This window comes from Dipteris shenzhenensis, chromosome 16 (genome assembly GCF_047967505.1).
Source record: "Dipteris shenzhenensis isolate YYH24624 ecotype China chromosome 16, Dip_SZ_1.0, whole genome shotgun sequence".
Taxonomy (NCBI): Eukaryota; Viridiplantae; Streptophyta; class Polypodiopsida; order Gleicheniales; family Dipteridaceae; genus Dipteris; species Dipteris shenzhenensis.
Window position 1 is genome coordinate 56,609,626 of NC_141611.1, and position 25,315 is coordinate 56,634,940.

General features: G+C 43.3%; 1 protein-coding gene across 3 annotated transcripts in view; it reads left to right on the top strand.

The window, feature by feature from the left end:
- The first annotated feature begins 16,296 nt into the window (after positions 1-16,296).
- Positions 16,297-25,315, top strand: part of LOC147893177 (Ribosomal protein L13 family protein) — a 32,629-nt gene continuing 23,610 nt past the window's right edge. For 2 of the 3 annotated variants that reach the window (XM_087387232.1, XM_087387233.1), the window contains exons 1-3: positions 16,297-16,463; positions 16,620-16,691; positions 16,771-16,937. In XM_087387232.1, coding sequence (XP_087243358.1) covers positions 16,449-16,463; positions 16,620-16,691; positions 16,771-16,937 — 254 coding nt within the window. In that variant the 5' untranslated portion in view covers positions 16,297-16,448. Of the gene's footprint in view, positions 16,464-16,601; positions 16,692-16,770; positions 16,938-25,315 lie in introns of those variants that run through there. The other variant, XM_087387231.1, reaches the window with a different exon arrangement.

Genomic DNA, 25,315 nt, shown 5'->3' on the forward strand with positions numbered 1-25,315 from the left:
GATCCACCACCATCATATTTGAAGGCAAGTGACTGGATTCAAGCTTGGAGGGTGAATGGAGAGGAACCTCCTCTTGGTATGAAGAGGCTATCGATCTTTCACGAGCTTCCTTATTAGGGTCAATTACAAATCAATCATCTCTTGGATCCCATGCATATCTTCAAGAATGTGGGGGCTACTATTTGGGCACATTTGGTTGGTTCCAAGGACTCGAGAGGAGTGCAAGAAGACTTGTGTGCTATGAATAGGATGTCTCGTTTGTGGCCCCAAGTGCATGCTTCGGGAAAAGTTATCCTCCCAAAAGCAACGTGGATCCTCTCTATGAGGGAGGAGGCAGCGGTCAAGGCAGACATTGCCTCTTTTCAAACATCGACAGGGTACATGCGTTGCTTGAAAGGAGCATTTTCAAAGGACAATAAGCTTAGTGGGCTCAAGTCCCATGATTGGCACAAGGTCTTACAGGTATTCTACGTAGAATTAGTGTACTGATAATCATGATGCATTAGCGTAATTATTATTATGTTATATTGTTGACATGACTTCATTGTTGCTTTGATAGTTCATCCTCCCAATTACAATAAAAGGGTGCTTACAAGAAGATGTTACAAATGCTACATTCAAGATCTGTGGTATTGTGAGGTATGCTTACTATCAAATCACATTATGTATTTTCTTCATGGACATGTGAAATAGGTGGATATCTCAAATATCTTACATATGCATGGACATGTGAAATAGGTGGATATCTCAAAAAGAGATCTCTATATCGAGCATCGAGAAGGCTAGGGTGGAATCCATCGAAGCCGTATGCTTGCTTGAGAAGCACTTTCCCTCGAGCATTATGACAACTCAAGTCCACTTGCTTGTGCACATAGTTGATGATGTGGATATAGCAGGTACCATTCATAGTCGATGGATGTTTTTTCTCGAGCGGTTTATGAAAACTTTAAAGGGGTTTGTAAGACAAAGAGCAAGACCAAAAGCAAGCATGGTAGAGGGATGGCTTGTGCAAGAGTCATTAGTATATATCATAGAGTTTCTTGCATCCACGGATCCTGATATGCTGCAAGCTTGGCACAACAAAGATGATGATCGCATTGTTGGTGAGGTTCCCCAAGGAAAAGGGATTGAAAGAAAGATGAGCGAAGAGCAAATGGAGAAATTCAATAAGTTTTGTATCCTCAATAGCCCTGAGATGCAGAAGTGGATTCAGAGATATGAAGTGGCCAAAGCAGAAAGAATAAATGCAAGGACAAGATTTAGAGTAATGTACAGGCGATCACAACCATATCCACGAGATCTGGCTCTTCTCCCTACTCACATGTCACTTGATTGGCTACAACTGGCTCTACGTAAAGCCGAATGTGATGGAGAGACTATAGACGAGCGCGAGCGAGAGCTATCATCTGGATGTATGTTGCATGTAAGTTTCTTACCTCTTGACGTAATTAAGTAATTATTTGTGGCAATATATGCTATAAAATAGATGCATCTTCATTGTTTTAATGATGCTCTTTTACAGTACAAAAAGTACAATGCATTATGGTTATATGGACGACATTTTTGCATGGAACGCATCGATTCAAAGAGAGTCACATATGATTGTGGAGTCATGGCTAACTTCACACAAGATAGCTGAGCAAGTGCTTCAGATACCAATCGTCTCTCCTCACAGTTGGATTATTGTGGAACCATACGCGACATCTATGAAATTGATTTCAGACGATTTCCTATTTTCATTCTTGATGTAAAATGGTTTAGAACTACTTACAACGGTCCCCATGCGACAGTCAGAAAAGATAGTAGCGGTCTCTTTGCAATAGACTCCACCAAACATTGGACCGATGAAAGTGATACTTTTGTTCTTCCCGAGCACCATGAGCAGGTGCATACTAATGATTTAATTAGTCGAAGCTTTCGTTTTTAAAGTCCATTGATACATGTACTTGAGCATAATTTCATATATATAATTGACGACATTTGGCACCCATCTTCAATATAGGTGGTTTTTCATCCGGATCATTCTGATCCAAGATGGTGGTACGTGATCCAAGTTGCACCATGAAGTAAGCAAATTTTTGAAGATCAAGATGTGGATATGGAGATGCCACTACCAATGCTAGATCCAATTGATGAATCTAGCGAAGAAGATGTAGATCACCATATGAGCCAAGAGGAAGATGCGCATAATGACATCACACGGGAGGAGGATGGAGATCACGATATTGAGGAAGAAGACAACAATCATCAAGAATCACCACACTTAAGCTTTATTGAAGAAGATGATCAAATACTTTTAGGTGAACGTATGATGCTAGAGTACGATGATGATATAGGAGATCAACTCGGTATAGAGTTGGAGATAGACTTGTTTGGTGCCTTAGACTTGGCTCAAGATGAAACAGTTGATGTAAATGCTCTTAATGGATTTTTCTCATCTCAAACTTGGCGATGAATATATGAGCTTCAAAGGCTTGATGTACATGCTCTCATTTTTTTATTCTCTATGAGCTCAAACATGTATGAAAATTTAAAAAAATTTGTCATTGGAAAAAACTAACTTTTAAGGCCTTATTTTTAAAAAAAACCTCTCTAGAAGAGCGTCGCTATAAATTTGTATATCAGTGTCGCTATATAACGACACTTAAAAGTCGCTATATAGTGACTTTTAGCAAAGGTCGCTATATAGCGACGATTTAGGAAACCCGCTTTTCATACCGACGATTAACGCTAAGCAAGTGCTAAACGTCAGTACGTAAACGTAGCAATAGGATTCATGTGTAGTAGTGTCTCATCGCTCTCTTGTCGTTCCCCTTCTTACACTCCTTCCACTCTACTACCCCTCATCACTCTCTCATCGCTCCCTCATCGTTTCCTTCTTGTCGGTGTCTCTCTGCTACTCCCAATGGCCCCTAGCAAAGAAGCTCTGATAGCATACTTGGAGGAATTGTACCGTCAATATTATGATATAAAGGATGGGGAGGTAGATGTACCATCGCTCCCTGGGGTGCATCTGTGTCCCTCCACACACGCTAGGGGCAAGGATTATTCTGACCAAGACAAGACCGATTGCAAAATCCTAGAGGATCCTATTGAGTGTATGCTAAGCTACATCCAAGAGGAAAGGCATATGCCCAAGGAAGCTCCTTGGAATAAGGAGAAAAAGAAAAAAGAAGTGAAGGATAAGAAGAAGAAGAGAGATGACAAAGGAGAGGATAGCACTTCATCGAAGACCAAACAATGAGAAGACCAAAGTATTATAGAGTACTCTGATTTTGGAGAATGTAATTATAGTTTCTAGGAGGGAGATGGCGACAGACACTGGAAGTAGAGTACCTCCAAATCTAGCCCTCTCACATGGTACTGTTGATGTAACTTCACCTTTGCATGGATTCGATAAGGACTTCTATGACAATGATGTTCTGATAGGAAATGCTTCACACTTCCTGCTGCTGAAAGAGCTAGCTCCCTCACCACCTTTAGAGAATGGACCATCAAGACCTCTCGTTGCAAGCCCTCTCTCTCCAACCGCTATCAGTAGAGACACCCAACAAGCTGCAAGGCCCTCATACGTGAGTTTGCTATAGGAGTTTAGAGGAGGGCTGTTCACCCCCCCATTCACACATCGTGCTACTAGCGCTGCCAGCAAAGAAGGGCATGAAAACATAGGAGGAACTTATAGATCCTTCAAGCTCCGAAACACCAGCAATGGAGAAGATTGGAGAACAAAAAGCTCAATAGGGGGAGGATCAGAACGATTGACAGGCAGTGCTAATACCGATGGTGAGGCTAATGGGCTCATTTAGAGCAAGAAAAAAAGGGATGTACTGACGCCTCGCAAGAGCCCCTCTCCCCACCACCCGAATGAATCAAATGCAATCAAAGACACAGGGGATGGATGCCTCGAATCGTAGTCAAAGGACGGTGCAGGAAGCCCCCCAAGTCAACAGGCATAGAAGGAGGAACCAAATCCATGGACCTCAGAAGAGAAATTGAAGGCAATGCCCCAGAGAATGCATGACAATATAAATCGAAGACTCAATAGCTTGAAGTTGAGGAGAAATCACCTTCTAAAGGTAAGGTGGCTACTTTTTTGGATGAGGATAGGCTTGAACAATCTATAGATTGGCTTGAATCACATGCCTTAATTGGTTATTTGCCTAGCCCTAGACCCCCTGCTGCCTTCCTAGAGGGATGGCTTAGAAACAATTGGATAAGGAAAGGGCTTGTAGTCACTAGTGTTAGATTTCTAAGAAAGGGTTCTTTTTTATGTTTGAAACTAAGGATAATGCCCTCTGCACCATAAGACATCAACCCCTTTACCTAGATTTTTGGTCCCAAGACTTCAACCTTGATAAGACAAGATCCACCTTTGTACTTGTTTGGGTAGAACTCCCTGACCTTCCCTTTTCCTTAGTGAAACAAGCTCCTAACCTTTGCAAAAGCTTAGGCCAAATGATAGATGTGGAAAAGGAGCAGTTCATTAATCCTAGAGGTCATCCACAGGTGTGTGTTAGATTGGATGTGGTTGAGGAGCTTTCAGAAACCCTGGTGATAGTCAATAGGAATGGAAGTGTCCCCAATAGAGCAACCCTTTTGGACCTCCTACCAAACCTCAAGCCACAACTCTGAATAAGAGAAGGATCTCCCAAGTAAAGGGTCAGAGTGCCCCACTCAAAAGCCCAACCCCCAAGGCTAAAAAGGGGAAGAGTAAGAATGGTAAATAAACCATTCACTTTTCTCACACTTAATGTTGTGGATTAACTGACCCTTGGAGGAGTCAGGAATTGGCCAAGTGGCTGAGAGACAGTTCTCTGTCTCCTACATTTCTTGCATTACAAGAGGTGAAAGTAATAAATGACACCCTGGATAATAGGCTAAAAAAGGTAGACAGTAGAAGAATTTGGTATTTCCCAAGTCATGATGAAGGAAGGGGTGGCACTGCAATTGGGATATTGTCTCACTACAAGGACTGTGTCACCAGGTGTAGGCAGGACCCAAACCATAGATGGTATGCTTTAGAATGCAGAATGAAAAGTTTTTTCTTCACAGTTGTTTCAGTTTATGCCCCAACAAGCTCTATGGAAAGAAGAATCACTTGGGATTCAATGCTGAATCTAGGAAGTGACTACATTATTATGGGGGACTTCAATATGGTTGAGAATATCAAAGACAGATGGATGAAGAAGGGATCAGTACTCTGGGGTTCTGACCATCAAATATGGCAAGATATCAAAGAAAATCTACAAGTGGTAGACATTGGTACTCCTAGCATCTACACTTGTAGCAACAGACAGGTAGGTACTTTGAGAAGAGAAGCCAGGCTAGATAGAGTTTATATTACTCAATCTCTGATTGACCAAGCCCTAGAAGTCAAGCAATCCACCTTATCATACCACAAGCTGGTATTAGCTTGTATAGATTTGGGGCTTGGGAAGAAAGGAAACTCTTGGTTTAAGGCTGATCCTTCCCTGTTCAAGCTTCAGATAGTTCAAAGACGGATCATAGAGAGTTGGCACTTGTCTTTTGCAGCAGCTACCTCTTTGTCCCAGGGCTGGAAGGATGCTATTGAAAGGATTCAGACAATCTTAAAGGAAGCCAAAAAGCCATTAGAGCAAGAATAATGGACAAGCTTAAGAAGGATATTGAAGATCTTGAACAAAGAGCTAGAAGTAATGATATCAATGCCCAACATCTGTTATTGATCAAAAGAAAAGAGGTAAGTGTACAAGAACATATCAATCTACATAATGCCAAGGTCTACTTTAGGGAATGGTGGGCAAGCAAGATAGACAAACCAACTAAGGAGAATTTCGAAAGGATCAAAAAAAAGAGGAAGCATGAGAAAATCCCTTGGTTGCAAAAGGAGGATGGGAAATTGGCTAAATCAAAAATAGAAAATATGGAGATCATAGTCAATCACTTCAAAAACCTTGTAAGCAATTTGCAGATAATACTACCCTAACAATCAAAAACACAGATGTAGACATACAAAGAGCTATGGAATGCATGGACATATTCTGCAATGCATCTGGGTCGAGTGGGAGCTTGCAGTTGGATGTATGGGACATGTAAGTTTTTAACGTTTCTACTTAATTTGGGTATTTATTATCACAATCGCTACAAAGTGCATCCTCATTGTTTTAATCACATTCTTTTGTAGTACAAAAAATATAGTATTATATAGTGATGCCCATGTTTTGAGACATCCCTGGTTCTTTTTTCACTAGTGATCATTGTCGTGGGGCAATGATTTCTTGGATATACCTTATGCAAATCACTCTAGTTGCAGTCTGAGCCATGTGCACTCATTCATGGTTTGCATCGGGTTGTAATGGATACTTTACAAGCCATTTGGATGCATTGCAATCCTTGGATGATGCACTCATAAGACCATATTGCTTTGTGGGATGGTTTATTGATGGATGTTTAGCACACAGATGCCAGCTTATGCTAAGGGTAGCTTTGACACATTGCAGTTGGATGCACCGATAGTGCTATGCTCTCTTGGATGAGACATTATTGATGCTTATGCCCATGGATAGTGTTTATGCTTGAGGCATTTGGCTCTTATTGGCATTAGGTTTGCCATTGTTTTGTCAGTGCAAGTTGACATTTTATTTGGCCCAGATTTTCTCATATGGATGCATAGTATATGCACATGAGTCAGATGCATTTTGATGCTTTGAGATTTGAGTTTTTGGTGATATTATCCTCCATTGTGGTAGACATATTTGGGTGCATCTGGTATTTGGTCTAATTCTTTCTTGTAGGCATTAGCATTTGGGATTTTGCTTTATTTGCATCATGGCATCCTCTTTCATGTTTGAAAAGGAGTTTTTCAACATTGAAAATTTTGATGGGAAATACTTTCTTTTGGGAAAGAAGAGATAAGGGATGTGCTTATTCAAAAGAAGCAGAATAAACCCCTGGAAGGATTGCAGCTAAGTTTGAGGATGATTGGAATGAGTTGGATGCATTAGCAAAGTCCACTATTAGACTTCATCTTGCAAAGTCAGTTTATTTCATAGTAGTAAATGAGAAGACTACGGAAGATTTGTGAAAGAAATTATGTGCCACTTATGAGAAAGAAGTTGCCTCTAATAAAGTTTAGCTCATGAAGAGGTTGTTTGAGCTACAGATGAAGGAATGGCTGTCCATTGCTTCTCACTTGAATGAATTCAATATTATTTTCAGCCAGGCTCAGAAGATGAATTTTGATGTAGAGACTAAGGCAATATTCCTCTTGTGTTCATTGCCATCCTCATGGGATACCTTCTATAGAGGCCTTCCATCGAGCTGTCACTAACTCTGCACCTGGTGGAGTACTGAAGTTCGATGATGTTGTCGATAGCTTGTTGGCCAAGGAGATTAGAAGGAATTCCATGGATTGCAACAAGCAGGATGAAGCCTTAAATGTGCAAAGGGGCAAATCACAATTTAGGGGGAAGTCCCAAGAAAGAGGAAGTCTCGTAGCAAATCCAAGGCACGGAATTACCATTGTGGCAAGAAGGGCCACATGAAAAGGGATTTCTACAAGCTAAAAAGATAGAAAAAGGATAAGAAAAAGAATGCAAATTGGGGTGAAAATAAGAAGGAAGAGAGTCTAAGGAAGGACAAAAGAAAAGTGAAGATCGAGGAGGTCAATGCAATCTCACTTATAATAGTGACAATGACATTCTCTTCATGTCTACTCTACCTATAGAGTTGCTTACCACTTCATATGATTCATATTCTCAAGATTGGATTTTGGATTCTAGTGCTTCATTCCATGTTACTCCTCATAGGGAACAGTTCTCCACTTATGATAGTGGAAAGACAGGTTGTGTGCATCTTGGAAATAACTATGCATGTGACATAGTGGGCTCAAGTAAGTGACATAAATTTTTCTTTTGCAAATGGGTCTGCATTTGTTTTAAAAAATGTGAGACATGTGCATAAGTTGACCAAGGGTCTCATTTCAACAGATTGACTAAATGATGCTGGTTTTCAAACCACCTTTGGCTTTCAGAGTTGGAAAATTCAAAATGGCTCTATGGTTTTGGCAAGGGTTGCCCAATGTGGGACAATGTATCCTTTACATGTATCAGGTGTGTCTGATCATGTTGTTACAATAACCAAGCATCCAAGTACTTCTTTGTGGCATTGTCGGTTAGGGCACATGAGCCAAAAATGGAATGCAATGCTTATGCCATTTTGGTTATGCATCGCATTTAAGCTTTTTTACTTTGAATTTTGTGAGCATTGTCTCTACATGAAGCAAACTAAATCCACCCATAAAAGAAGAGGAAAGAAAGAGCTTGAAAAGCTTGATTTGGTGCATTCAAACATATGTGGTCCCATGCCTACATGGTCATTAGGCGGGGGATGAATACTATATGACATTCATTGATGATGCAACTAGGAAAGTGTGGGCTTATGCTATAGCTCAGAAGATCGATGTGTTCCAGGTATTTTACAATTGGCTGGCTTTGGTTGGAAATCAGTCAGGTAGAACACTTAAACTTTCTATCAACTGACAATGGTGGAGCATCTCTCTCATTACTTTCAGCATTTCTATGATACGTGGAAGTCCAAAACTAAAAAAGAATTCCAAAAGAGCCTCCCAAGAAAATACACCGCCTTAACTTTAACCTCGGGTACTAGTAAACCCATGCATGGTAGGTTAGCATCGTAACATCCATTGTGATAGCATTGCAATGTCTATTGGGATGGCATCATAGCATCCACGAAGGTAGCATCACAATGCAGGACAAACGCAAGCACAGCACACACTAGATTAATATGGCAATGTCCAGGAAAGAAGATGCAAGGACAACTGCTAAGCTCTTGTTTAAGAACATGATAACACACTTCGGCCTTCCACTAGAAATTGTGAGTGATTGAGGAACACATTTTATTATGATACAATCCACATTTTAATGAGTGATTTCTTCATCATTCATAGGAAGTCCACACCCTATTACCCTAGAGTAAATAGCCTAGCAAAATAGCTCCAACAAGACCTTGTGCCACACAATGACATGCATGGTAGAGGCCATTTGTAATGACTAGGAACATAAACTCACTACGGCACTTTGGGCTTACCAAAAGGCATATAAAGTGACCACCAATTGCACACACTTTAGCCTAGCATTTGGGGTTGAAGCAATCATGCCTGAATTCATTGTTTTGAGTCTTAAAGTTGCAATTGGGGATAGATTATCCAAAGAGGGGATTCTAGAAAGACTAATTGAGCTAGAAAAGCTTGATGAGACAAGGCTGAGAGTGGCCTATGGCATAAAGGTCAATAAATTATGCTACAAAAAGTGGTTTGATTGTAACCTCCAAAACAAGGACCTAAAGAAAGGAGACCTCACGTTCTTCTATAGCATAAGGAACACAAAGTGTGGATTGAAATTTCAAGGAATGGGTCCATACCAAGTTGTGGAAATCATATCACAAGGTCATGCAAAATCACGACCCTTGATGGTATTGAAATGGATGGTTACATCAATGGTAGAAAGCTTAAATGCTATTATGGTCCCCTAACCCTCTAAATGATGCATGCCATCCATCGAGAAAAGGAGCTCAAGAAGAAAGTCCATCGTATCTAGTGACGAGTGATAGAGGAGGCTAGGGCCCCCAGCAAGCTAAAGCAGCAAAAACTTAGCACTAATAATTATTTGCAAAGCATCCATGGAAGGGTGAAACCCCATGGGGGATCTCACCATTGCCCTTGCTAGGGCACAAGTAGATTTTCAACTATGCATGGAAACTTGGAGTGAGCCATAACCTCATATTCTGTGTGATATGCACCCAACTCCTGACATTCAAGGTAACCCTAAAACCCACGCCTGTCATGGTACACACAATAAATAAAAAGATCTTGTCTACAATAGGTTGTGTGGAATTTCCCATATTAGTATGTTAAATTACATGATGCAGCAGAACAGAAACTAAACAAAGAATAGAGAGTACACAACAAACTGAAGACGACCAAAATTTTCCTTTAATACTGATGTAGTACAAATGATGGCTCCATCCACCCGTGCACTCCCATAGTGGAGCTTAGATGGTGATCTAGACAGATACTAGGTGAAGAGCTACTAATTGGAAGATCTGATCTAATACAATGGACTTGGAAGGTCGCCTCTTTATAGCTATGAGGGCGGTAGTCGGATCAATGTAGTCAGTGGAGCCGACCAGTCAACCTAGTTGGTGGAGCTAACCAATCAACCTCGTCGATGGAACCGACTAGTCATCCATGGAATATCAAGGAATATTCCCTATACATTTGCCTCAGGGGCTCTCGTTGTGTTGGGAGTATAAGGCTATTATCCTTAGCTCTATTAGTGTAGAGGCAGTGATCAATCTCACTTCTTCTGAAATCTTGGGAGTGGATAAAAGTATCAAACTTTTAATACCAATCTCTAGGCGCCTACTTAAGGCCATAGAGACTCTTTTTCATCTTGCAAACCAAATGTTCTTTGCCCTTTTCTTCAAAGCCATCCAGTTGTATCATGTAAATTTCCTCATGTAGATCCCCATGCAAGAAAGCTGTCTTGACATCCATCTGCATAAGTTCCATATCCTCTGCTTCCACAAGTATGCATCTAAGTGTGGTCATCTTTACATTTAGAGAGAAGATCTCATCAAAGTCCACACCCTTCTCTTGCTTGAACCCTGTAGCAAACAAACGGGCCTTGTATTTAAGCACATCATCACCTGTGACCAAGTTGGTCTTATCGACCCATTTACATGGCAATGCTTGCTTTCCATGTGGAAAAGATACCAAGTCCCAAGTCTTATTCTTCATGAGTGAGCTCATCTTTGATTGCATAGCATACTCCCACTTGCACGGATCCTCATGCATCATAGACTCTTTGTAGCAAGAAGGCTCCTCACAATCAATAAGCATCGCATAGTCTGCCCCTAGAACAAATCCCTCAGGTGGTCTAGACATTTTAGTCGATCTTCTCAAGGGCATTTTAGCTTGCTGTCTCGCTACATATCAGCCATATTTGGCTCATCATTTCCATTAGTAGATGATCCATTGTTTGTCCTTGATTGTGTACCTGTGGAAGTACCTAGTGGCACCATTTCTTGCACATTCGGTGCATGGAGGATAGCTTGCTATCTATCAACATATGGGGGTGCTAGGGTGGTAATACTGAGTTGTTCAAATTTCCTCTTGCTCAATGAGGCTTATAACCACTCAGCAATGGCTGGATGTAATCTTTTGGCCTCTAAGGCTCTCAGTGATCTTTTGGCTCGCTCGATGTAATCTTTTAGTCTATAAGGCTCTCAGCAATTGCTGAGTTTTTACATTTATGTAATCTCTTTTGTTCAATTTGAGGCTCCTAGTATGCAATGTTGTTAACTTTTATATTTGAGTGGTTATGGTTGCTAGATGTAATCTTTTGGCCTCTAAAGCTCTCAGCAATTGCTGAGTTTTTATAAATGTAAGATCCTCTGTTCATTTTTTGCTAGGTATAAGTTGTTAACTTTTATATAACCTATTATTGGATGTAGATGTAATCTCTTTTGCTCAATTTTCCCTCATTGAATTGTAGTTGATTATCTAGATGTCACCACCGAGCCTCCAATCACTGCGGTGGCTCGAAATACTTTTGCCCTCATTTAGGATTTACAATAACAATGACTAAAATACTAGTAAAGTAGGACTAAAACTTCCTTGGTTTATGACTAAAATAGTGCTAAAATAGCTCCAACAACCCACTATTGTGGTTGCATGGAGATACATCTAGAAAATTACAATTAAACTTTTAGAAAATGCAATTGATGATATGGCACCTAAGGGGTCCCCTTTAGGGACAAGGGCCATATCGACATGCCATATCTATCCAGGATGCCACTTGACAGATATGGCATGTTAATATGGCCCTTGCCCCTAAAGGGGACCCCTCAAGTTCCATATCGTCAATTGCATTTGTAATACATAAAAATAGGTAACGGAGCCATAACTCCAAGAACCAGCGCGGTGGTCGCTCCAAGCTAACCTTGAATTCTGGGCGATGGCAGGTGGTCAGATTGCATTGTGGTGATGTTAAGAGTGATAGATTGCATCTCATTATTATGCCAATAACTAGCGCAATGGTCTCTCCAAGCCAATCTTGAATTTTCATGATCTACATGGACGTGCTACCCCGTGACATGTGGCAAAACTACAGCAAAAGGCTGAGTGTGGCAGGTGGTCAGGCATTGCGATGGTGTTCAAAATGATAAATTGCATCTCATTTTATAATTCCAAGAACCAGCGCAGCAGTCTCTCTAAGCCAACCTTGAATTTTCATGATCTACATGGGTGCGTTGCCCAGTGACAGGTGGCAAAGCTACGGTAAAGGTTGCACGATGATAGGTGGTTAGGCCAGAGACTGCACTACCTGAAGCAGTGTAGAGATGCACAATGTAGTGCAAAGCTGCCGTGTATCAAGCTCTGCGGTATTCAGAATAAATAGATTGCATCTCATTATTACGCTAGTCAGGAAAAATTTTAGCGAGAGCGTGGGTTCGCACAAAATTCAAAATCACACCTAGGAGCATGTTGCATCGTGGCCCCAAAATGGCCCTGAAAATAGTTCTGCGATTGGCTACACCCAAGAAAACATTGACCCCACTTGATTGACTTGACATCAAGTTTAGTCTTAAGTACATCGAGAACATAAGAATAAGAAAAAGAGCCAAATACTCTCAATTGATCAATACAGGGCTTAGTTCTTATTGTGAATGCCTCTTGTGGTGTCATGTTTTGCAATGAAGAAGTGGGGCTCCTGTTCATCAAGTATATAGCTGTATCACATGCTTTGGCCCAATACTGTCTCATAACATTACGCATGCATCTAGATGACTTTGTAATCACACTGTTCTTTTGTTGAGCAACTCCATTTTGCTAAGGAGTATATTTGCATGTGAACTGACGTGGAATGCCATAATGTTTGCAAAAGGCATTGAACTCTATGGACTTGTATTAACCTCCATTGTCACAAACAGAGGTCCCCAGTCTGCTTTTATACCAAGGCTTTAGAGTTTTAAAAAGTGTTGAATGCATTAGACTTCTATTTTAGGAAGTATATCCAAGTCTTCAGTGAGTAATCATCTATGAAGGTGATGAAGTACATTCGTTGCACCTACCTCGTTTGCTTTAGTTTTTGTGACAATCTCTATTGATGTGCCTGCCTTGGCTTCTTCAGTCTAGGAATCCTCTAGTGCCACACCCAGCTGCTGCCATTGCCCCTATCACTACATTTGCTACCTCTCTTCCCACTACTACCTTCCTACCTCACCACCATCTATCACCAGTGCCCAGCTTCAGTCTCCTTTACTTGGCCCATTTTCTTTCTTTAGCGTGGAGATGATGATTTTCTAGGAGAATTCGTTGCGCACGTTAGTGGCCAATGGTACGTTGGGTACCTCAATTTCATTGAGTCCATCATTTATGTAACAATCGCCAAGCCCAGCCCATCTTTGGCAGTGCAAGCTAATACTGTGAGGTGGCTATCAGCATTAATGCATTGTACCCTTCATCCTAACGAGGTGGCTATTAGCATTGATGCATCTCCACCACCAGCACTTGGCCATGATGTTCTACTTTGGGCATATCTTTTGCATCAAGGATGCTGTAGTTCTACCTCCATCTCCTCTACTTTGTCTGCCCCTCTAGGCTCCAGCAAGTGCCTACTTCTCGTAAAAGGAAAAGATGATGAGCGATGATAGCCTAGGGCCCTTGGGTCCTCCATATGCTAGTTCTTGAAGTGTTTGGCATGCGTGCAGACACGAATGAAGAAGAGCCGAGACAAAATGTTTACTCTTGGTCAATTGGAACCTAACCCAGATAACAGGCAACTAGTTGCCCTAGTCACCTCAATGAGTAGCCATGTGGCGAGGCTCTGGATGGGCATCATGCTGCTAAGTAGATGGTCCACTAGGAGTTAGTGGTTTAGAGAGGTTCCAAGGTAGGAAATAGGAAGGCGGTTAGTAGAATCGCCTGGTAGAAGAGGACCTCTGAACTATAAAGTGAATTATTGTAATCAAGTAGGAACGTCCCCTTGCTCTTTTGTCTATATAGGAGTGGTGAGTTGTCCTGTTGCTAGAGTGAGTGCTCCGCTCCAAGTTGAGGCATGTGATGGTTGTGCAGCCCCAGGCTATATATACTAGCTCCGTCCTTTCCATAAATACAAGTGGTTGCTTAGATATTGGCCATTTCCTTTCCTTACTTGTATAACCACATGCTTCTCCACCCGTCTTCATACCATTTTGCTCATGCAGCATAAACCCTTCTTCCCTATTAGTCCTTGATGTAACTCTGCAACCAAGCACCAAGTAGGAACGTTTGCCAAGCAACCCCTAGAGTGCAAGAGAGAGAGCATCTTCCTACTAAGCACTGTGCACGAACCGATCAACAACACTCACTTATGGAGGTGTGCTAGATACTTCTAGTTCCTCTATTTGGAATGTTCTGATCATGATGTTTCACTTCAATTATAATGTCCCACACTTTCATTATGAGAGGAGGAGTGCCCTAGTTTACTAAGTGTTCTATTAAGATCATCTTGACAATCTGGATTAAATAGAGGGTTGTGGCATGAGGCCTTCATCTATTCACTAGCACATTAACCAAACATCATATAAGGGAGTGACTACCACAAATCGCTTCTCCATTTTTTGTACCTCTATGCTACGGTGCTAATTGGACTATGATGCTACCTCATTTTCTCCCTCAAATGCCTCTTTGAGTGTTTCTTAGCCTTTGAATAAGAATTTCTTTACCATCCCTTAATGACTTGAGCTTGGCTAAAATTTCCATGTGTCGCTTCACCTCTTGCTTCCTAACTTCAACCTCTTTCTTTAGGTGAGTGTGAAGCTCCTATTTTTCCTCTTTATTCTTAGCTCTAGTTGCTACAAGCTCATCTCGAGATTCTTTAATCGATCTACCACTTGATTGTGGGTGTTTGTTGACCTTGATTCTACTCACATTTCATGACCTTGAAGAAAGTTTGTAAACATGTGAGGTAAAATGGAGCAAGCCAAGGATTTGGGCTATGTAGGAAGAAGAATGTATGCTAAATATATCATAAGCGACCTAAGCTGCATTTGAGGCTTGTTGGGATCCCAATAGGAGTTTTGATGCCTCTATAGCATGTATGAGATTTGTCACTAGCACTCTTCACTCTACTCCTGGACACTGTAAGACTACCCTAGCATTATGATGCTATGAGCACAATACCTCCGAATGGGACGCTTGCTTATTGCCCTATCAACCCTCTAGATATTGTCCTACTAGTTTGACTTCTATAAGAGTAGGTTTGCTCCCACTCAAATAGGGCTTTCCTCTAAAAGTGTGTGCTTCTCCAGTATTTGGGGCATTGATCCATCCTTGATTGCATGACGTATGGGATACAAAGTGCAGTACAATGTTGGTCCAGGTAGACAATGATTCGACTGATGTCCTAAAGATTGCTTGAAAAGGCAATATTATCACATATCTCATAAGTATTTGGGTACATATCACACAAGGTGCATAGTCTCAATTCACATGATGTAAGTGTTTGGGTGCTCCTATGTTTCCATCTCTTGCATCTTGCACAGTCTCAATTCACAATGATGTTGTGTGGTCTCATGTGGCTTAAAAAGTGCAACACAATGCTAGTTTAGGGAGACAATGATGCAACTAATGCCTTACAACTCTTGCTTGAAAAGGGAATGTTATCGCATATCTCATAAGTATCTGGGTGCTCCTTTGTCTCCACCTCCTACATATCACAAAAGGTGCATAGTCTCAGTTCATAGTTATGTTGTGTGGTCTCAACCTCTTGCCCTGTCTTGATATACAATTGGCCCATAAATACTCATATGAGATATATGTACTAGTAGGCAATCTCGTACCGAAATAAAGTCATTCTCGATCAATGGTCTCTCTGGAATGCCATTTTTGGTGGCATGTGATGCACTGAGGACACCTAAGGGTGTTTACAGGCTAGAGTTGCCCACGCCTGCCCATGGTGCATTGCGTGCATCTCAACCGTGGGTTGGACGATGATTCGTGGGCGATGCACCGAAATAAAGTCATTCTCGATCAATGGTCTCTCTGGAATGCCATTTTTGGTGGCATGTGATGCACTGAGGACACCTAAGGGTGTTTATAGGCTAGAGTTGCCCACGCCTGCCCATGGTGCATTGCGTGCATCTCAACCGTGGGTTGGACGATGATTTGTGGGCGATGCCCATGGTGTGCTAATGAGAGTGTAGAGTGCTCAAATAAAGTGTTCAGTTAGGAATGCTTGTACGAGGAGACCATTTATTCGTTCTATGCAAACAGTCTACCTTTCCACTTCTTTGCGACTCACCAACTACCCATCGTTTCCAGACTAGGGAGAATAGAAATAATGTTGGCCTTGGCCTTCACCTGCCTGCTTACCACTGCGTAGAGCTGCTGTGACAAACGCTTCATGGCTGCCTTTAAGGTATCCATTTCCAATTCAAATGTCGACTAATTTTAGAGGTTTTAAAGGCCTTGTTCAGAGCTGCAGTGGCGAACGCGGCCGCGGCATTTAAGGCATGGTTTCTCGCCTTTGTTGCTTCTGGGTTGAAATGTTGATTTGATGTTTTGTCTCTTTCAGAGGGCCATGGCAGGTTTGACGCGAGAACGAATCGAGGGTCTCAGGTGGAGACTTTTTGATGCTAAGGGGCAGGTAAGCTTCTTGTAAAAGTAAGGTTTCTGTTGCTATAGGTGGATGGACAAATTTTGCCTAATGATATGTTCCACTTCAGATACTCGGGAGAATTGCATCGCAGATATCTGTGGTTTTGCAAGGAAAAGATAAGCCCACCTATACACCACATGTAGAGAAGGGCGACATTTGTGTAGTGCTTAACGCGGCGGATGTGGCTTTCACTGGAAGAAAGCTTACCGACAAGTTTTATCGTTGGCATACAGGGTAACTATTATTTCCGAAGCCGCACTTTTCCGTTTCTGCTGGTGTTTTTGAATTTCAACTTTTACGCTCTATGAAATAACAGGACAGACAACTACACCAGCTACAACAATGAAAACATAAAAAAGCAAGCGTTTGTGTAGAAAATGCCAATTGAACGCGGTGAACTTAACCGCTGTTTATAACCTGGCTGACATCTTCTTAGACCATCGAGATTGGTCTGTGTTGTACTCAACATCGAAGCATTCGTCAGAGAGCTCGTATTGGAGCAGCGAAGAAGCATTTTCTACCAAGATGGGACGATAAATTGTTGAAAAGATGACTGCTTTGCTCATAAGGGCTAGTCTTCTTCATGGAGAGTTTTTCTGGACGTAGGCAGGCAACGACTGACAGCAGATGTGCAGCAGCCTTTCATAGACTCAGATGAGGCCTCTGTCCCTTACAAAGATTTAAAGGTCACCTCTCAATTGGAGGTGGTCACTCAACAAAACACCGAGTATTACAATGGATTATCAACGTGCCTCAATGGCAAAACATGGATAGTCCTATCTAGCATACAAGGCCATACCAGGGCTAAAGTGGCAACAAAATCAATGCTGGTAAATTGTACCAAATACAAGCAGAGCATAGCTTGCAAATGTCGCAGGCTACATGATGAGAAGAAATGCTTCAAGAAAATGCTTGATGATAAAAAAGCAAAAGGATCGCTAGTTAATTTGGCGACAGAGGGAACAGTTGAAAGTGCAGGAGACCTTGTTGACCATGCTGGATTTGCAGTTTTCAAGAAGAGGATGAGTTTGAAGAACTTGATCATGAGGGTGAGGATTATGGGTTTCACTATCATGATCTTGAAGCTCTCTCTTCAGCTCTATTTCTGTCTTCCTTTAATAAATTTAGTGGCCGGAGAGTGTTGGTGGGCAGACATTTGTAGATTTTTGCAGCTAGTCTACTTGCCGCCAGATTTTGTGGGGCAGATTTTTGAATTTGACTCAGTGTTGAGCAGCCAGTTGGGGCATTCACATTTGCAGAGACTTGTTGTATTTTTTGGTCTAACATTTGCAGATTTGCAGTCATTTTTTGAGCTGTGCTTTCACATTTCCAGAGCAATTACCTTTTTGGTGAGTTTTTGCAATGGCCAACAATTATTTGCTTGGGATGCTTTCTGTTGTGATGGCACCAACTATGCCTTGTGGTTGTACATGGTGCGCCACTTGTTGGTTGCCGAAATTTTGGGGGTTTCAGGATTAGAGACTACACCCACTACGGGAGGTGCTACTGTTGCTACATCTGGTTCATCTACCACTGTGGCCATGATGCCTCCAGCTCCCACCGAGGATCATATTCGATGGGATCAGAGGGATGCATGATTGCTTTGTCTTACAAGGGGTTCATTATACCTCATATTCAGTCTTGTTAGACAACCAAGGCTGCATGGGATGGTTTGGCCAATCTTTATCAATTCAGAATGAGCCCGGAGTTTCCTTGTGTTAATATGGATGAAGGGGATAGCATGGATGCCTATCTCGCAAAAGTTAAGGACTTTTTTTTCCCCCCTGGAGAAAAGAACTTATATTGATGCTTGTAAAAAATGATCATGCAAGTTGGCAAATACCGTAAAGGTGCCAACATGAAAATCAATGAAAAATTAAATGCTGGCTGTCAGAAAGACACTCCTGCTGCCAGAGATCCTAGCTCGTTGCATAGGGATTCTCATAACAGGGGCTAACAACCAGGGTGGCGGACTATACAACCATCTGATCCCTCTCGGGGTGATGTTGTAGAAAACACCTGCAAGCCAAGCCTTGCAGAAACGTTCCCGTCATGCGACGGTAGCTCGAGAACCCGAGCCTCGCTCCCAAATGGCGTGAAGCGTGAAGATGATGTCCTGCCAGATGGCTACCAAGGTGACCGACGGTGGAACATGGTGCTGGCCCATAACCCAGCTGCAGCGAGCAACCCAGATGTTCCATGCCTGCAACTCCTGTCGATTAGGAACATTAGGAATAACTGGTTCTTGTTCAGCTCCAGTAATGAACTCCCAATAGCCTTTTTCCTTAAGGAAATTCGTCATTCTAAACTTCCATGCTTGGAAGTTGTTCTTGTCAAGCTTTTCAGTGACAATCTGTGAAAGAGCATGAGACGCCATTACAGAACATTGCAAAATTTTATGTCACTGCAAAAAACACTTCTTCTGTCTCACAAGGGCAAATCTGCAAAACTGACCAAAGTGGTATTTGACCACACAGTCACTTCCTAGTGACGATTATGCATCAACAGGCAATAAGAATGATTCTGTCGCTTTCAATATCTCTGCGCACATGCATACGATGCAATTTCTGCGGTAACTTTTCACCGACCTGCGGAACAGTGATCGCACAATAAAAACAGGGTACTTTTTTGAGTGCCTGCGAAAAACTTTCACCACTAAAACGGGCCCCCGAAATGGCTTGAATCGAAGGGCGTCCCAATCTGAGACAGTGCACTCTTGCACTTTTCGGCTGTGCTACCTGTAGAGATTTGCTCCTAAACTCGAAAAAGGAAAGCAACACTGATCCTCTTACCAAGACACCGCGAACTTGGTTTGCTTTCACCCTGGCATATCACGAGTGGAGCTCGATATCTCAACATGATGTCCACTAGGTGAGGGCGAAGCCGCAAGCTCAAGACGTTGGTCAAGATCTTGTACGCAGTGTCAAGGAGAGTGATTGGTCTCCACCATAGTTGCACGAAACGGCCGTTTCTTGGCTGGAAACGGAAACGGCGAAACGGAAACGGCGTTTCTTGAAGAAACGCCGTTTCGTAAAACCTGTTTTTGCCCTAAATCCCAAAAGTCGTGATTTCGCCGCCTGGCTCCATTTTTCGCCGCCTCCCGCCGATCGCACTCCTCCTGTGCATCCTTGCTGCTCTCTCCACCTTCTCTAAGCTCTCTCCATCCCTCCATCCTTTGCTCTTGGACTCTCCATCCCGTTTTCCTCGGACCTCCATCCTTCTCTCTCCATCCTCTTCATTCTTTGCTCCATCTTCTCCATCCTGCAAAAGCTGCAGCTTGGCAGCCTGCTCTCCATCCCTCCATCCTTCTTCTCTCCATCCTCTCTTTAATCTTACCTGTAACCTCTCCATCCTCCTTCACTTCTACCTCTAGGCTCTGATCCTCCAGGCTCCTTCCACCTCTCCATCCTCTTTTACCTCTGAGCTCTCCATCCTCCTTCTACCTCTCCATCCTTTCTCACTTGTGACCTCTCCATCCTCCTTCTCACCTCTCCATCCTCCTCAATGCTGAGAGATGCTTATTGGGTCCATGTCTCCCTCCTAGATAGTTATAAAGGAGGCACTGGCTCCAAGAAGTATGAATGATGCATTGATGCTTGAAGGCTGAAGCTTCAAGTCTAGATAATTGTATTATGTATGATTTGCAAATTGCACTCTATTGATAATTATATTATGTATAAAAAATAAAATTCTATACATAAATTGTATCATATTGCCGTTTCTTCCGTTTCCGTTTCGGCGGGGCCCGGAAACTCCGTTTCTTCCGTTTCCGTTTCGGCTGGTAACTATGGTCTCCACTGTCTCAGGTCTAAGCGATCCCTCCCCCCTTCAGGATCAGGCATATCCAGCCACGACTCATGGTCGAAGGGAGAGAGCCCGAGTCGAAGATCTACTGGAAAGCCAAGCGGAGGGGGGTATGAATGCACTCCCAGAAGCACCTAAAGAAAGCCGGGTTCTCCTCGGGGCACTTCTGGGGTGGAAGAGCTTGAAGGGCCTCCCAAAGCTCCTCGTCCGAAAAAGGTTTATCTAACTGGCTACTCACACTCCGGGAGACCACCTCTGGAACGTGCGCACAAACTGAATCTTGGGCTACCAAAACCTTCGGGGACCCCTCCTCGGCCTAGAATAAGCGCCGATAGAAATCCAAGATTAACTCCAAGATCTCCTGCGGATCTGAGTGCATTTGCACACACTAGTCTCTCAATCTCTGCAATTGTGCGCCCGCTGATCTAGGGCCAGTGTCCTGAAAGAACTACCTGGTCATCCTATCACCTTGCTGTACCCATCGAGATCTATAGGAGTGGTAGGAGTACTCAGCCCGTCTCACCTTAGTATCTTGAAGCTTCAAGCGAGCGCACTCATACCAGTTTGCTAACCACTGCGACTCTGAATCGTGCTCCCAATCTTCGACATAGAATCTGTCTAGTCTTTCAAGTAGACCATCCTGCCGCCGTTGCCCAAAGGAGAAACTGAGACTGCCAGGAGACTTAGAGAACTCCCGTTCCCTCCAAGGGTCCCGATCGCAGAATGAGAAAATGAACTGCTCCCAGGTGCTTCTTTCCGAAGCCGGCATCCCGGAATAAGAAGCACCCCCGCACTTGTCCTCCTCAAACTCGAGATTGTTGAAGTCACCTCCAACAATCCACGAGTCCACATCTAGGAGGGACTCCGTCAACCGCCTCCAGAAGGCGGGTTGCTGCTGTCTACAAGCTGAGGCATACACATTGAGAACCCCAATCCTGGAGTCCTCAACCCTCAAACCCGTCCATACTGCTCTGCTTGGGATGAGCTCGCCCTGTCGTACACATCCGCTCCAACGGACTGGGACACCGAAATGCAGACCCCCCCCACTCCTGCCAACCGCACGAGACCATACCTCAAGGCCTCTCCCTGGAAGGAGGTGCTGTCTACGTCGAACATATGCGGCTGAAAACATATGCTCCTGGATCAAGAGGAAGTCCACTCTCCACCCAACCATTGCCCTTTGCAACTCCTGTCGAAGTAACAGATGCTGCGGTTGCTGACGTGCGCGGTTGTGGAGCCCGTGCACGTTCCAACTCGCCATGGGGAGGTGGGGGGAGTGGAGAACAGAGCTCGCCTATGAGCGGGAGTGTGTTGGTGTGATGTGTTAGTGTGAAGTACTAGGTGATCTAGTACTAGTCGATGTGGGTGAGTCTTGTGTGAGTGCCACATGTCATCATGGGACTTATCCCATATGCACTAGGTCTAGTGTGTGAGTGAGTAGCCTATATAAGGCTTGTACTTCACTTGTCTTGTCATACTTGATGAATGAATGAAATCCTTTCTTCATGTCTTCATTTGAGCATCATTTCCTCACACCCTAACCTTCTCTCTCTCTCTCTCTCTCCCTTCACCATGTTTCTAACATGGTATTGAAGCCACCTTCCATAGCTGCTACGTCACCCTTGCCCTAACCCTAAAATCATCATTTTAGCTCAAGCCCTTGCAGCCGCCTCAGTTCCGCCTCCTTCTCTTGCAGCCGCCTCAGTTTCGCCTCAGTTCCGCCTCTCTCAGCCCACCTAGAACCTCCACGGCCAGCCCTACAGTCCGTACTGGCTGTACGGACTGTTCCGTACTGTTTCTCCTGCTCTTGCAAGCTGCACCATACCATGGGAATACATAAGTATACCATCGTCCCTTCAGAGTACTCTCTAGGTGAACGATGTCTATTAGCATAAAATCTGTCCGGATCTTGGGCACTTCTAATAGACTCTTTGGCAAACTGCAACATTTCTTGCATGTCTAGCAAGAATGTCCTTGCAGCATCATTTTGAATTCCCTTGAACCCAACCATAACCGGCGACTTAGGTTGAAATCCGTACATAAGCATAAAAGGACTGTAACCAGTACTTGAATGCGTTGCACTGTTTTAAGCAAATTCTATCATGGGGAGATAATCTTCCCATGAATTGGTTGATTGAAGTCGTACTACCATCAGATTGTGCATGATCTGAGGAACTCATACTTAGAGTAGTTTCTAACTTTTCAAAAACAAGTGTCCAAAAGTTACTTGTAAACTTAGAGTCCCTGTCACTGACTATGTTGGAAGGCAAACCGTATAACTTAAACAACCGGTCTACAAACTCGTGAGCCAACTGAACAGCTGATATGGTCGATCTAGTAGGTAATAATCTAGCCATCTTTGTCAGACGGTCAACTATGATCCAAATGGAGTCATGACCCTTGCGCGTTCTAGGCAAACCGGTAATGAAATCCATGGAAAAACTTTCTCATTTATTACCCGGGATTTGCAATGGTTGTAATAAACCCGCGCTTCTAAGGCGCTCTGCCTTAGTGACCTGACAAACCCGGCAACCTACCACATAGTTTTCAACCAATGCACGCATCTTAGGCCAATAAAAGGTATGTTTCACAAGAGACAGACTCCGATGTATACTTAGATGTCCAGCACTAGAAGCATCATGACACTCCTAGAGAATCTTGGATCAAAGATCCCAAACATTTGGCACACAGATCTTTCCATTCCAGAACAGCAAGCCATTCCTAATCATCCACTGACCTCCTGTCGCGTGTACTGTAGGTGGCACAATCCCTGAGTGTCTTGGTCAACCATGGAGCTCCCATCCTAGACTTTTTGCCAATAAGAACTGAAATGACTATCAGTTGCGCAAAGCCCCCTCAAGGATTGAAATAAGTCTGAGGATACTTTCGTAAATGACATAGCAATTACAAACTTGGCAGGCATCCGCCACACTATTCATTAAACCCTTTTGATAATGTAATTCAAAATGAAAATCTTGCATTAACTCTGTCCATCTAGCCTTTCTACCCCTCAATTTAGACCCGTCACACACATACTTGATTGACTGATGATCTGTCAATACAAGAAACTTCGAACCATACAAGTAGTGTCTCCAAACCTTTAGAGCATACACAACTACATATGGTTCTTTTTCCAGTGTGGGCCAACGATATTGGGTGTTGTCTAGCTTTTTACTCTCAAAAGCTACAGGTCTGCTCTCTTGGAATAAAGCTGCCCCAATCGCAAAATCACTCATATCGGCCTCTAAAACATAGGGCCGGGTAGCATCGGGTAATGCAAGAACATGAGCTTCCTTGATAGCATGCTTCAAGGTTTCAAAAGCCTTGTGCAATGCATGATTCCAAGAGATCGGCTGGATAGACGTGCGTCCACGACCTTTCAATATGTTGGTCAAGGGTGCCGTAATGTTCGAATAATCGCACACAGACTTCCGTAGAAAAATCGTAAACCCTAGGAAAGAACAAAGTTGTTTCATTGTCTGAGGGATGGGCCATTCCAAAACCTTCTGGATACGATCTAGATCAATGCTAATACCTTCAGAAGAAATCTTGTGTCCTAAGTAAATGATCTCCTTCATAAAGAAGTCACATTTATTCATCTTGGCATAGAGCTTATGCTGTCTTAGAATAACTAAGACAATCCAGAGGTGTTCAATGTGTAAGAAAACAATACAATGTCTGTGCTCAACAGATAACAGGATCTCATATGCAAGAGAAAAGCAGATAGTATGGAGAATAAAAAATTTGATTACTGTAAAACTGATACAATAGATGGCGTTGCCTCCTAGCCGTGCGCTCTTGTGTGAGAAGCTTTGATGGCGTGCTGGAAACAGTAGAGGACGGAGGCTGGATGCTAAGGAATCAGGGTTGCTGTAGCCAGTGATGATAATGGGCTTCACGGGCTTGCTCTTATAAAGCCACCAGTCGTAGTTGGTTAGACCCAATTGGGAGACTGACCCAGTCGACCCAAAACGGCCGACTGGAGGTCGGTCCCGAAATAGGCCACCGACTACACGTTTGAACCGTGGCGAAAAAGGAGCAACTGACCTACGGATACTGTTCGGCCCAGAGCCATCCGGGATCATCTGGGGCTCCAAACGGGCCTCGTAACCCGAGAGTGGGCTGCCCCGGAAAATGCTCCGTCTAACCTCAGTGCGGTCAGTCATGGGATGCCTTCCCGCACTTGCATGTAGCCTAGTTGGCAGTGTGCCAACTCTATCTGAAGCCGTCCAGCCATTAGGCCACACATGGCTCCCATTTGGTGTCCAAACCAGGACCTACCGGATAACCGAGCTACTCAAATGCCTTCTCATATGGGGGGCTTACAAGTAGAGTTAGCTGGTTCCTGTGTAGTTACACGAGAGTGGAGCATTGATATCTAACACTCCCCCTCAATGTCCACCCGCAAGTGAACTTACTTTTTTGGCCCAATGCCAAGTTGATGAAGATGCCTCTCCAGCAAGTCTCTTCCAAGAGCCTCCGTGAAGATGTCCGCAGGATTCTCTGTAGTCGGACAGTACACCAAGTCGACCTCTCCATCCATGATGAGCTTGCGTACAAAGTGATATCGAATCTCAATGTGTTTTGTCCGAGCGTGGAACACAGGGTTCTTTGCAATTGCCATGCAACTCTGATTGTCACATGATAACTGCGTAGGCTTGTTCTGCACTGCACCCATGTCCCCTAAAATCCTCCTCAATCAGACTGTCTCACAAGAGGTAAAACATGATGATTTGTACTCAGCCTCGGTAGAAGAAAGAGCAAGTGTAGGTTGCTTCTTGCTGACCCATGTCACAGCTCGAGATCCA